General features: G+C 40.8%; 1 protein-coding gene across 3 annotated transcripts in view; it reads right to left on the bottom strand.

Moving 5' to 3' along the window:
* Positions 1-10,616, bottom strand: part of ERMARD (ER membrane associated RNA degradation) — a 90,934-nt gene extending 80,318 nt beyond the window's left edge. For 2 of the 3 annotated variants that reach the window (XM_075203464.1, XM_075203465.1), the window contains exons 1-3: positions 10,572-10,616; positions 8,420-8,588; positions 3,019-3,158 (exon numbers count right to left, since the gene is read on the bottom strand). In XM_075203464.1, the coding sequence (XP_075059565.1) occupies positions 3,019-3,158; positions 8,420-8,588 (309 nt within the window). In that variant the 5' untranslated portion in view covers positions 10,572-10,616. Of the gene's footprint in view, positions 1-116; positions 787-3,018; positions 3,159-8,419; positions 8,589-10,571 lie in introns of those variants that run through there. The other variant, XM_075203466.1, reaches the window with a different exon arrangement.
* Positions 10,617-13,927: the final 3,311 nt, after the last annotated feature.

Below are 13,927 nucleotides of genomic sequence, written 5' to 3'. Positions count from 1 at the left end.
TTACCTCGGCTCAGCATAGTGAGCATCGGGCTGATGGTGAGAACAATGGAAAAACGGACCGCTGTTAATAGGATCCACATATTTTTAAGTAGACTCTAGAAGTTATTTTTCCTCACCTGCAAAATCATTAATCATAGATCCATTTCAATCTCCATGCCATCAAAGAGAGATCCTCCTGATTGGACAGACTGAACGCTGGCACAGATGATCTAGCTTTGAGAGGCCAATGTTTCCCTAGCAGCACCCCCCAGGCTACTGCGATCGATGGACATCATGACCATGGTGGGAGCATTGCTATGACATCTGCTTTTTCTTTCTTCATCTCCCTTATAGTATTAGAAACAAGAGGGAAATGAGGGAACACATAACCTAGTTGAAAGCTCCATAGAATTTACAGGGTGTCTGTTCCTTCTGCTACTGGAACTTTGTGGTGAGAAAAGAACCAAGCTACTTTGGTGTTCTGGGTGGTCGCCAATTAATGAGAAACAAACTTCTGGACCATGCTAAACTCCGGATCTTGGCAAGCCTTTCTTCAGGTAAAGGCACTCTGTCCTGTGCAGTGGACAGGAACATTAGCTGCAGAGGTGGCACCAAATGACTCTTCTCCATATTTATGATCAAACTCTGTTCCATAAAATAAAATATATTATCTGGAAGTTTCTGACTCGAACAATGTGTTGTGACCTCCCTATTTCAGGAATGTCATCCAGATATTGCCAGAGAGTTGCTTCCCCGATTCTGCTGCAGCGGTAACCAACAACTTGGTAGAGGTCCTTGTGGATGGATCTGGGTGCGATATGGCAATGGTAAATCTGTTGTCATCAAAATGTCGACAGTCAGACTGTCGACAGATTGACTCTGCAGACATATTTAAAATGTGGCATTGTGACTGACAAAGGTAGTAATGTTGATAGTCACAATATAAACATTTAAAGGATAATGCCAACATCCAGCACAAAATATTTATTATTAAAAAAAATGGGGGAAAAAAAAGAAGAAAAAAAGAAAACACCACACAAAAATGAGCCCCAAACCCCCTTCCCACTAGACACATTAACCCTAGTACTGCCAGTGGACTCAGCAGCAATACAGTGTAGGCCCCCCAAACAGACTAAACCTAGTGCAAACTGGGAGGACAAAAAGCATGAAGTCCCCTTGATTTTACTAGAACCAGCACTAGCCACCGGGGCTGGTGGCACTATAGCAAGAGAACACGCAGCAAGCGGTACCCCTGCCCCAAGCTGCTCAGCACAGGCATGGATTTGTGCTTCCCCAAGTGCCAGCATGCCTGGCAGCCATGGGTAAGCTGGTGCTTGTAGCACGTCGTTTTTTGTTTGCTTATGTGCTATATTGGGCCAGCAGGCCTGGCGGCTCTATTGCGATACTAGGGTTCATGTTTGTATGTTTTTTTTCTTTCAAAACTAACTATTTTGTGCCGGACCCACCAGCTGTTCAGCGGCATTGCCCTTTGAGTGTCGACATTACTACAGTCGACAGTGACAATGTTAACATTTTAAACACGTCGACATAAGGACCCTGTGGACAGTCATTTTGGTGTCGAGAGTCCTACTGTCGATTCACAGTCCGGAGCTATCTCACCTAGTATATTGCCTTCCAGGCTTATAGCTCCTACTTCTAATATAAAGATGATGGGAAAGATCTTGCCCTTCAATTTGTGGCATAGGGTGGAATTTAACACCAGTGATCTCCAGAATCATAGGATCAAGTTTATCACTAAAGAGTGGAAGACCTTTAATAGGAAAGTATAGCTAAGTGATTATATGTGTAAGCATATCCTGCCCATGGACGTAGGCAACATACAGTAAGGGCGTGCAGAGGGAGGGACAATGCACATGCGGTTGATTCAAGTCCTGGGTTGCTCTAAAGTATGTGCTTTAAGCTGTATCATATGCACCAGCTCCAGTGCTGACTTATAATGATTACTGTCACGACATAGCCTTTGTATTTAAAACTAAAACTATGCCGCCTCTACATAGCCTAGAACATGTGTATGCAAGGATAATGGACTATAAAAATGCATTGTATGTATGCAGTAAGAAGATCCTCATTTATGTATTTACTGTCCAAATATTTTTATTAATAATCATTAGGAGTTATTCATTTGTTTTATAAAAATTATTTTTTTAATGCGTTCTGATGGGACTTTACATTGCACATATGCATGTGCGTATTCTGCACTCTGTCTTCTGTCTACATGCAGCAAGTAACATTTAAGCAGAGCATTCTTATAAAAAGATTTAAATAGAAACGTAGATTGAAATTCGCTTGTAATACATTCGGAAATATGCTCAAGTTCAGTGCTCAATTTTTAAATGCAAGTTGTGTCTGAAGATTAGTCAGGCACTAAATCTTTAAACAGATTAAACAGTGTACTGTTACGGTGCTGCTGCAAATGTGTGGCCATCAGTTAGACCCTGCATCACTGCTTAAATCCAGCAAATTCTAAATATACTTATAAATTGATCATCTATTGTAGATTCTCACAGAATCATATCAATTTTCATAAGCACACCAGTGGGGGTCACAGTTATCTTTGATTTTTCTGACTAACCACCTAGGATAAGGCTCTAACACTAGCTTCTCTTACCTTTTTGACCAGACATGAATAAGTGGAGCAAGCTAAAATACTATCCACATATTTACCTTCCCAAGTGGAGCAGGTTATCTTTATAATGGGAGTGGAGAAAGCCTGCCATGACCACCAACATTTTAAAAGAAACTTTCTTTCTTTGCAGCCTTTCTTGAAAATAAGCATAAACTTATGATTTAATATAGGTTCCGTGGATTTAAAGCAGAATAGGAAGAATATTTCTTGGGTTGAAACAAAACTACCTCCGCCAGGAGTCTGCTGACAGTAATAGGCATGAATACGTTATTAAATGGTCATTATCACATTTGCCACACTTAGGCACCCCCCCCCTCACCCTTTGACAAAACTTGCAAGGCACAGGAGTTCAAGCACTGTCTGTAAGTGAATGTGTAAAAAAATCCACTTACCTCACAATTGTTAGTCCACTGGAAATGATCTTGAAATGCTTCTATATATTTCTCATTCGGCAAGGACATAAGATATGTATGAACTGCATCACACAGAGGTCCTAGCTGTCTGACACTTTCAGCATAATTCAATCCCTGATCTGGAACATACAAATTTCCAGTGTTATACATCAACAACTACAGGTTAGCAGAGTTCATAGAGTAGAGGCAAGGTTTGATTATGGTTGGTCCAAATATAGGGAATCACAAGTTGTGTAACTGGATGGGTACTTGTTTAATTAAAATGCAATTTTAGTTGTTTAGTATGGTCAAGTAAATATATTTTGCATAGGCGAATCAAATATTTAATTATTCAAGTGTTATGTTTATATATATATATATATATATATATATATATATATATATATATATATATACACACACACACACACACACACACTATTAGATACACCAGCTCATTAATGCAAATATCTAACACCAGAATGGAGAATAAATGTAATCTAAGAGACTTTGAATGTGCAATGATCCTCATCATCATTTATTTATATAGCACCAGCAAATTCCGTAGCGCTTTACTATTGGGAACAAACATTAATAAGATAATACTGGGTAGTACATACAGATAGAGAGGTAAGAGAACCCTGCTCGCAAGCTTACAATCTATAGGACAATGGGAGTTTTGAAACACAAGGGCATGTGCTACATCATATTGCACAATGGACCAGCTAGAATGCAAAGATAAAAGTATTGACTGGGCTGTGTGTGTGGCAATGTTGGTCAGAGGGTTGTTGTCTTGTATAAGCTGTGTAACGGGTGGTAATAGGGTAATCTAGGGAGATTAAGATGGTGGTTGAGGAATGTCATAAGCTTGTCTGAAGAGGTGGGTTTTCAGAGAACGCTTGAAGCTTTGAAGACTAGAGGAAAATCTTACTGTGCGAGGGAGGGAATTCCACAAAGTGGGTGCAGCCCGGAAAAAGTCCTGCAACCGGGAATGGGAGAATGTGATGAGAGTGGAAGAGAGATGTAGATCTTGTGCAGATCGGAGGTTTCGAGTTGGAAGATATTTTGAGACAAGGGAGGAAATGTATGTCGGTGCAATTTTGTTGACGGCCTTGTATGTTAGTAGAAGAATTTTATATTGGATTTGTTGAAATACAGGCAGCCAATGTAGAGACTGACAGAGTGGCTCAGCAGAGGAATAACTGTTTGTAAGGAAAATCAATCTAGCGCACTGCGTGCAAAATAGATTGTAAGGGTTCGAGTCTGACCTTGGGAAGACAAGTAAGGAGGGAATTGCAATAGTCAATGCTGGAGATGATGAGTGCATTTAATGTTTTTGCGGTGTCTTGTGTGAGATATGTGCGTATTCTGGAAATGTTCTTTAGGTGTATATAACATGATTTAGATATAGAGTTGATGTGGGGGAATAAACGACAGTTGTGAGTCAAGGATTACACCTAGGCAACGAGCTTGCGCGGTGGGATTTATGGTCAGGTTATCAACAGAAATAGAAATGTCAGGCAGGAAGCTTTTGTTTTTGGGTGGGAATATTATTAATTCAGTTTTTGAAAGATTGAGTTTGAGTTGGCGAGAAGACATCCCAGATGAAATGGCAGAAAGACAGTCACTAACGCGAGACTACACAGATGGTGAAAGATCAGACGAGGATAGATAGATTTGTGTATCATCCGCATAGAGATGATACTGAAATCCAAACTAGCTTATTAGTTTTCCAAGAGAAGTGGTGTAGATAGAGAATAGCAGAGGACCTAGGACTGAGCCTTGTGGTACTCAAACTGATAAAGGAAGCGGAGCAGAGGTGGATCCAGAGAAATTAACAGTGATAGAGCGATTAGATAGGTAGGATGAGAACCAGGATAGGACAGTGCCTTAAAGACCTAGGGATTGTAACGTTTGTATGAGGAGAGAATGGTCAACAGTGTAAAATGCAGCAGAGAGATCCAGGAGAATTAGAAGAGAGTAATGGTTATTACTTTTTGCTGTGATCAAATCATTGACAACCTTTGTCAGCGCAGTCTCTGTGGAGTGTTGAGAGCGAAAGCCTGACTGAAGAGCATCCAAAAGGTTGTTTGCTGTAAGAAAGTGTGTGAGGCGTGTGTAGGTAATTCTCTCGAGAAGCTTGGAGGGGCATGGGAGCTGGGAGATGGGGCAGTAATTTGCGAGAGAGTTAGGGTCAGAATTTAGTATTTTTTTAAAATGGGAGTAATCAATGCATGCTTGAATAGTGATGGAAAAATGATTGTTGATGCCAGATATTGTGGTTTCAGTATTTCAGAAACTGCTGAGCTTATGGGATTTTCATGTACAATAGTCGCTATAGTTTCCAAAGAATGGAAAACATCCAGTGAGTGGCAGTGCTGTTGGCAAAACCACCTTGTTTTTGATAGAGGCCAGAGAATAATGGCCAGAGTGGTTCAAACTAACAGGAAGGGAACAGTAATATAGCCATGCGTTACAATAGTGATATGTGGAATAGCTTCACTAAACACACAGCACGTCTAACCTTGGAACGGATGGGCTACAGCAGTAGAAAACAACACTAGGTCCCACTTCTGTCAGCTATAAAAAGGAAACAGATGCTACAATGGACACAGGCTCACCAAAACTGAACACTTGAAAACTGGAAAAACATTGTCTGGTCTAATTTCAATTTCTGCTGCGACATTCAGATGGTAGGGTCAGAACTTTGTGTATATGAATCCATACTGCCTTTTGTCAACTGTGCAGGTTGGTGGTGGTGGTGGTGTAATGGTGTGGGGAAAGTTTTCTTGGCACACATTTGGCACCTTGATAACAATTCATCATAGTTTAAATGCCAGAACATACCTGGTTATTGTTGCTGACCATGTGCATCCCTTTATGGCCACACTCTACCCATCTTCTAATGGCTACTTCAAGCAGGATAACGTGTCATGTCACAAAGCGTATGTCATCTCAAGGTGGTTTCACAAACATGACAATGAGTTCAGTGTACTCCAATGGACTCCACAGTCACCAGATCTCAATCCTAAAGCACATTTGGGATGTGGTGGAACACCTTGAAGTATGAATGTGTAGCCAACAAATCTGCAGCAACTGCATGATGCAATCATGTCGGCCTGGACCAGGAATGTTTCCAGCACCTTGTTCAATCCATTCCAGAAATAATTCAGGCTGTTGTTAGGGTAAATGTGTTCTGCCCAGTTCTAAAAAGGTGTACATAATAAACTGGTGGCCACTGAGAGTGTAAGTATGTATACACCGATCACCCACAACATTTAAAACCCACTGACAAGTGAAGTGAATAACATTAATTATCTCATTACAATGGCACCTATATTAGGCAGCAAGCAAACAGTCGTAAGCAAGCGGAAAGGATCTGAGCAACTTTGACAAGGGCCAAATTGTGATCGCTAGATGACTGGGTCAGAGCATTTCCAAAACGGCAAGTCTTGTGGGATGTTCTCGGCATGCAGTGGTTAGCACCTATCAAAAGTAATCCAAAGTTAATGCTGGCTATGACGAAATGTGTCAGAAGATGCAGTGCATCGCAGCTTGCTGGGTATGGGGCTGCATAGCCGCAGACTGGTCAGAGTGCCCATGCTGGCTCCAGTCCACCGCTAAAATCGCCTACAATGGGCACATGAGCACCAAAACTGGACCACGGAGCAATGGAAGAAAGTGGCCAGGTCCGTTGAATCACGTTTTCTTTTACATCATGTGAACGGCGTGGTGCTGGGCATCATTTACCTGGGGAAGAGATGGCACCAGAATGCACTACAGGAAAAAGGCAACCTGGCAGAGGCAGTGTGATGCTTTAACATGCGTCACCTACCTAAACATTGTTGCAGACCAAGTACACCCCTTCATGGCAATAAAATTCCCTGATGTCAGTGTCACAAGCCGCGGCGGTACTCACAGCCGCCGCGGCTCGCTTCTGGCCCCCCCGGGCGTCCCGGACATCATTTCCACTTCCTGCCCGGCTGTTGCCAAGGCAACGGCCGAACGCCTCCAGTGTATCGCTGCGTCCCGGCAGTGCTGCAAGCCGGGCACATGCGCGCAAATGACAGCCTGTGGGCTAATTAACCAAGGGGGCTTGACCCTTTGATTGGTGCCTCCTGTGGGAATTTGCAGAACTAGGCTCTGATTGGTGGCTACCAGTATTTAAGGCAGTGAGGTCTGCAGCCTCACTGCCGGTTATAGCTTCTGTTACCAGTCTGCTGACCTGCTCTGCTCCTTGCTCCTGTCCTTTGGATATTCTGTTGGATTGCCTGTGTATGACCCCTTGCCTGGATTTGGACCCTGCCTGTGTTTCTTGTGACCCCGACCTCTGGCGTGTTTACCGACCTTCCTGTTTGCTCGTGACCCTTGACCTCGGCCTGTTTATTGGATCTGCTGTCGGCCCTTGACCCTTGCCTGGACTTCACTTCGCTTACCTGGGTTCTCCCCAGCCGGTACACACTTCACGACCCTCTGTCAGTCTGCGGCCAAGTCTCTCCCCACCATTAGGGACTCCAGTGAACACCTGACTGGCGGAGCAGACTCCGGGTTGTGCTGTATCGGCTGGAGGGGTTCCTAACAGTCAGTGGCCTCTTTCAGCAGAATGAGGCGCCTTGCCACATTGCAAAAAATATCCTTCGTTGGACTGCTTTTGGAAAATACTAATCACTGCATACCCCACAAGACCTGCCGTTTTGGAGATACTCTGACCCAGTTGTCAAGCCATCACAATTTGGCCCTTGTCAAAGTAGCTGAGATTCTTACACTTGCCCATTTTTCTGCTCACAACACATTAACGTCAACAACTGACTGTTCACTTGCTGCCTAATATATCCCACCACTTGAAAGGTGCCAATGTAACGAGATATCAATGTTATTCACTTCACATGTCAGTGGGTTTTAATGTTGTGACTGATCAGTGTATGTAAGTAGTTTTCATTTTAACTCTATGGGATATATTTACTAAACTGCGGGTTTGAATAAGTGGAGATGTTGCCTATAGCAACCAGATTCTAGCTGTTATTTTGTAGAATGTACTAAATAAATGATAACTAGAATCTGATTCTAGTTAGAAATATATCCCTATGAGTCATATGTATGGACATTAATATTTAGTTGTCCCAGTCTTATGAGCCAACCTAGGTAGAACGATTATTTATGATTTAGGCCCAAATAGTTTCATGATCCAACCATTGCATGAATGATAAATGAAGCGTATGAAGAATATACAGCTATGTATTAATATAAAGTAATACAATGTATATAATATTTATTATAATATTTATTATTTGATAATCTAAATCTGGTAATAGTAGCATTGTTATATGATTACTTTCTTTAAATACTTATTAAAAGAGTATTATAATGAAGATTTTTTTTTTTTTCAATTATTCCAACATACCTGTGGATAGATGTGATACTTTCCCACAGATTGTGCCCCAGCACACTTGATTGTCTCTGTCTAAGATGTTTAATATATCAACACTGCCTTGGACCTCAAATCCAAGCTGACACACCATATTATACACTGTTGGAGATAGACATGTGGTAAGAGGAATAGATCCCGACATCTAATCAAATAAACAACAATATTAGTCACATATTAGGGAAAATTCGCCTCATTAAATATAAAGCCGAAATTAAAGACAGAATAACAAAGCTTTGTGGCTTCAGTGTGCTGGTATCCAAGTTTCTTTTCTCATCCCACTTTAGCTATACAATACCCTATTTTGCAACTGCACAATACTGAAGCCAGGGGAAAAAAACATTTAAAACAGTCACATTGAAGAATAAATTGGAAGACGCATACACTTTCATCACTTCTGATGAAATTAGATCAGTTCATATATTTTCACAGCATTTTATTTAGTAAACCACTAAAGTACTGGTCTCTTTCTATCACCACCCTTAGGTAAGTTTTATCTAAAATCATCTATCTTGAGAAATGGAATGCTGCATTTCAACAAACCGACGAGACACAGAAGTATCCCTACTTTCTTCCCACAGGCTTCATGATCTAAAATAATCCACCTGCATTCAGATAACTGTCCAAGAGGCATATTTAAGAAAGCACGATAGTGCTTTTACCGGGTAATTAAGGTGCCTCCGTGTCCTCCGCAAATTTATTAAGGGTGCATCGCAGCAGATATCATGGATATCTGCTGCTTTGCACTCCTCTTAGTTTTTGGGAGCAGTCACCATTCAACAGTATGGTGACTGCTCCCAGCTGCAATCTAACAAGTTCCGAAAAAACATTTTTTTCGGAAACTTGTCTTGATAATGTACGCCAGCTGAAGCTGGCGTACATTATCAGAAATGAAAAAACCCAATGCTGTCAGCTCTGCTCCGAAGAGCAGAGCTGGACAGTGCATGTGTGGAGGGATCACATGATCCCTCCCTGTCACTCACCGCTCGCAGAATTGCAGACAGACCGGGATCTTTGTGAAACTGCACATGCGCAATAGAAAGAAGAAGAGGAACGAAGATGACGTGGAGGAGATCCTAGAGACAGCGCGTCCCGAGGAGAGGGGTAAGTGTGATTTTTTTTTATCACTGAAACAGCAGTTTTTCGGAACTGCTGTTTCTGTGTTCCATTTTTAATAAATTTGAGAAATAGATCAATCCTTATCCATGCGATAAGGATTGATAACTATTTCTCATTTCTGCCGATGAATGATAAATGTGCCCCCAAAAGAGACCTAAATATCAACTATGGTCACTTACTGCAATATTATTTTGTTTCCAGTTATTTATATTTTCTGTTGAAATTTAGCCTGTTTTATGGCAATAGGCTCTGTTTAGGGCAGTTTTGACCTTTGATTAATTATTTTTAATTACACAATGTGCTGTACACTTACTTGCATATGACAAAGTAGCTGGTGAGGAATGGAAAACTTTAGTCTGAGGAGCTCAGCAGCCTTTAAGAACATTTTAAAGGAAAATAAATGCATGAAGCCCTGTGACCCTCTCCAAGGTAGTCCACTATGGGACCGCCAGAGGATCATATCCCCCCTGCCCAGCCAGCCCCTGCAAAGGGTAAAGTGTCTAAAATATGTTGTAACAAAAGTGGCTTAATACAGCAACTGCAAAGTGCCTCTTCTATTTTAATAAAATGATTAGTAGTACAGCAGAGAGAACAGAACAGAAAGAAGGATCTACCATGTAACTATATTCAGTAGTACTCTATGTCAGCTTGACAAAAACATAAACATATTACTATTGAAACACATCAGAATTCATCCATTTACATTATATAAATACTCCAATATATGGGAGCCCAAAGGTATGTCATTCGCTTGACTCCTAGTTACAGTAAAATTGTAAAGGTACAGTAATTTATATCACATGAAGGGAGATGCATAACTTTTCGAAACTTGAGTGTATTATGTCAGAGGCAATTTCACTGTGCAGCTCTTTACAACCAGAAAGACATCTCCTTACTAGTAAATATCGTTTACTAACTGTATTTCAAACTCAACTACATTTGTCGCGATCCTAGTGAAAAAGAGCCAAATGTAGGAAAGAAACGTAAATGTTGACATTTCCAAACACACCTCAAGCTCATCTCTGTAGACTTCCTGGGTATGTTTCTGCAGTTCCTCCCATTTCCTGCACATGCTCAGACATAACGTAAGCTTCTCAATCCAAGCCAGTAGTACATTTGTGTATCGTCATAACACTGTGACGGTTTCACAATACGATCATTTTAGGTGTTGTACGGTCTTAAAAAAGATGGTAATCTGCATTGGAAATATATTTGTTCAAAGAAATAAAGATACATTTATATTTGCATGTTTTTTAATTATCTGTTTATTCATGAGTATGATTTTGTTTATTACAATATTGAAAACAAATTTCACGTGGAAGGTGTGTCAGCAGGCTGGGTACAAAGTTGGCATAGGTATGTTCAAACATACACTAAACTTGGTATGAACATATGAATATCTTCTTTTTGTAAGACTGAATTAAAAATATTTTGTGGCCAGTATATTTAAAGACTGGTGTTTACAGTGTTACAAAATATAATGTTGCAGTAAAGCATCTGTTTTAATTCTATTGCAAAGAATTGCTGCTGTGCAGTTTTAGAAGTTTTTACTATTATTATTTTAAACTGTCAACAGTTGTTTTAAATATGCTCTCCTGCACCTTTTTTATGCTGTCTTAAAACACATGCACATCCCTACCCTTCATATATATATATATATATATATATATGTATATATATATATATATATATATATATATATAAAATCACTTTTTTTGAAATGTACTCGCTCAGTGACTTTTGAAGTACAGCAACTAAAAAATCAAATCCCCCCTTTCACTAACCTTTCAATCGCCCTGTTCTTCGATTCCACCCCCTTCTTCTGTTCTTTTTTCTTATTCTTTGTCTTCTGCTTCTTTGAATCCTCGCTGTCGCTTTCTTCTCTGTTGCTTCTCGCGCAGAGGGAGGGAGCCGGATCGCCACCTGACCGCAAAAGGTAAGTTTTGGGTTTTTTTCAGGATTTTTTTTTTGCAGGACTATTTATTCTAATTAAGAGCCCTGCTTATGGGGCTCCCTTGCCCGTGGGGCCCCCGCCCATCATGCCCATTGGAAAAGACAGCCCTGGGTGTAGGTCTGCAAAAGGTTTACTTACATACACTAAGGCTCATTTTTGAAAGTGCGGTTTTGTTATATCACATGGCTTCTTTTGAGCGAATACACCCTTTACAAGAGTAAGCACTTACAATCCAAAATAGGAAAAACTTTGAGGGTGCAAAAGTTTGCATGCTGTAATAGATAGGAGGAGTTAGTCAGATCAAGGGCTTTCCTTGCTGAGTACAGATTATGTACATGAGTTTACATACATTTGCAGCCACAAGCAAAAATTATATTTTGTTTTGCTCTATGAGATTTTTTTAATGAGATTAAGCAGCAGAGAAGGCATATTGGAGGGAGAGTTCCCTGTTTGGACGAGATTTGATATTTTCCTGTACTTTTAATGGGATACATTTTGTGGTTTGAAAGCTTCATTGGTTTTATAAATGTTTACCTGTGTCTCTATAAGACCCCTGTACAGCACTAGGTCTCCCCTCCATACCTCCCAATAGTGAAGATAATTTCCAATTGTGCAGAAGTGTAAACTGGTAGCACAGGCGGTATTCTTGGGACGTGACGTCCCCAGTTTTGTAGAAATATGCACAGATATACAGGCACAAAATCTTGCCATCTGCATCAGGGGTACGCAGTTTGGGTGGATTGAGTGAGCTCTGCTTAGTATGCATTCAGCACACTTGTGGAAATAAACAGTGCTTGTCCAAATGTCTTGCAATTCATTAATGTACCTTAATGAAGATAAAACATTTGGGAACATTTTTACAAGATCCCCAATCCACCCAACTATCCCTCTAACATGTCTAACCACATTTCTGATCCATCCAACCAAACCTACAATTACCAGAGCCCATGCCCACAAATCCCCATCCCTGTCAGACTCTGCAAACTGGGACTATATGTAGGTATATACCTTCTGATATCTCCAGCTCCGTTTACTTAATAAGGCTCAAGTTAACTTATACAGTACCTAGTGTTTATTTGTTGATGGTCTAGTTAAATTTCATATTTCAGGTTAACATGTCATTGGCTTTAACACCTGTTAAATAGGGTTGTTTTATTTAGACAATAAGTGGGAATGGTAGAAGGTGCCTATTATCACACTTTCAAAATAAGAGCAGGTATTTTTTGGTTACAAATAGCAGAGTATGTACGCTTATTAAGCTGGGTAAACACTACAGGAAATTTCTCCCCATGCGATATAGTTAGTGGTTCTACCAACGACTGAGGTCCTGATCAGCATGCCGATCCATGTGTACACACTATAGACGTTTGACACGATTTTTACATGATTTACTGTCTGAACCAATGTTATTTTCGTCTGTCATAACCATCATCTCAAAAGATTGTGACTTTGTACACACTGTACATATATATGTCATCCCAGCAGCAATATGCTAAATGAATTTAAATAAAGGGCTGAACCTCAGCACACATCACACCCAAAAGCAAAGAATCAGGAAAAGTAAATACATCATCGTCATTCATTCTGTTGTACAGCTTTATGTATAGTGTATAGTTCGTTAATTCTGTTTGCAATTGTACACTTATTACGATTTATTTTAATTAGGGATGAGCGCGCTCGGATTTCTGAAATCCGAGCCCACCCGAACGTTGCGGATCCGAGTCGGATCCGAGACAGATCCGGGTATTGGCGCCAAATTCAAAAGTGAAACTGAGGCTCTGACTCATAATCCCGTTGTCGGATCTCGCGATACTCGGATCCTATAAATTCCCCGCTAGTCGCCGCCATCTTCACTCGGGCATTGATCAGGGTAGAGGGAGGGTGTGTTAGGTGGTCCTCTGTGCTGTTTAGTTCTGTGCTGTTTAGTTCTGTGCTGTTTAGTGCTGTGCTGTGCTGTGCTGTTTAGTGCTGTTTAGTGCTGTGCTGTGCTGTGCTGTGCTGTGCTGTGCTGTGTTCTGCAGTATCAGTCCAGTGGTGCTGTGTGCTGTGCTCTGTCCTTCTGAGGTCAGTGGTGCTGCTGGGTCCTGTGCTGTGTCCTGTTCAGTCCAGTGGTGCTGTGTCCTGTGCTCTGTGCTTCTAAGGGCATAGTTATTTCCCCAATATTCCCCTGTGTTTAAAAAAATAAAAAAAAGTTTTTTTAAAAAATACCAAAAACTACTTTAATATTTTTTAATTACCACAAAATTTTCACAACCAATCCTGCAGTATAAGCCCATTGGTACTGCAATATTACCAAGTTCACACATTCAGCAGTAAAAGTCCAGTGGTACTGCAATATTACAAAGTTTACACATTCTGCAGTATCAGTCCAGTGGTGCTGTGTCCTGTGCTCTGTCCTGCTGAGTTCCGTA

This window comes from Mixophyes fleayi, chromosome 3, assembly GCF_038048845.1.
Source record: "Mixophyes fleayi isolate aMixFle1 chromosome 3, aMixFle1.hap1, whole genome shotgun sequence".
NCBI classification, from domain to species: Eukaryota; Metazoa; Chordata; class Amphibia; order Anura; family Limnodynastidae; genus Mixophyes; species Mixophyes fleayi.
Note: the sequence above shows the minus strand (reverse complement) of the source record. Positions and strands in the feature narration are given on the sequence as shown.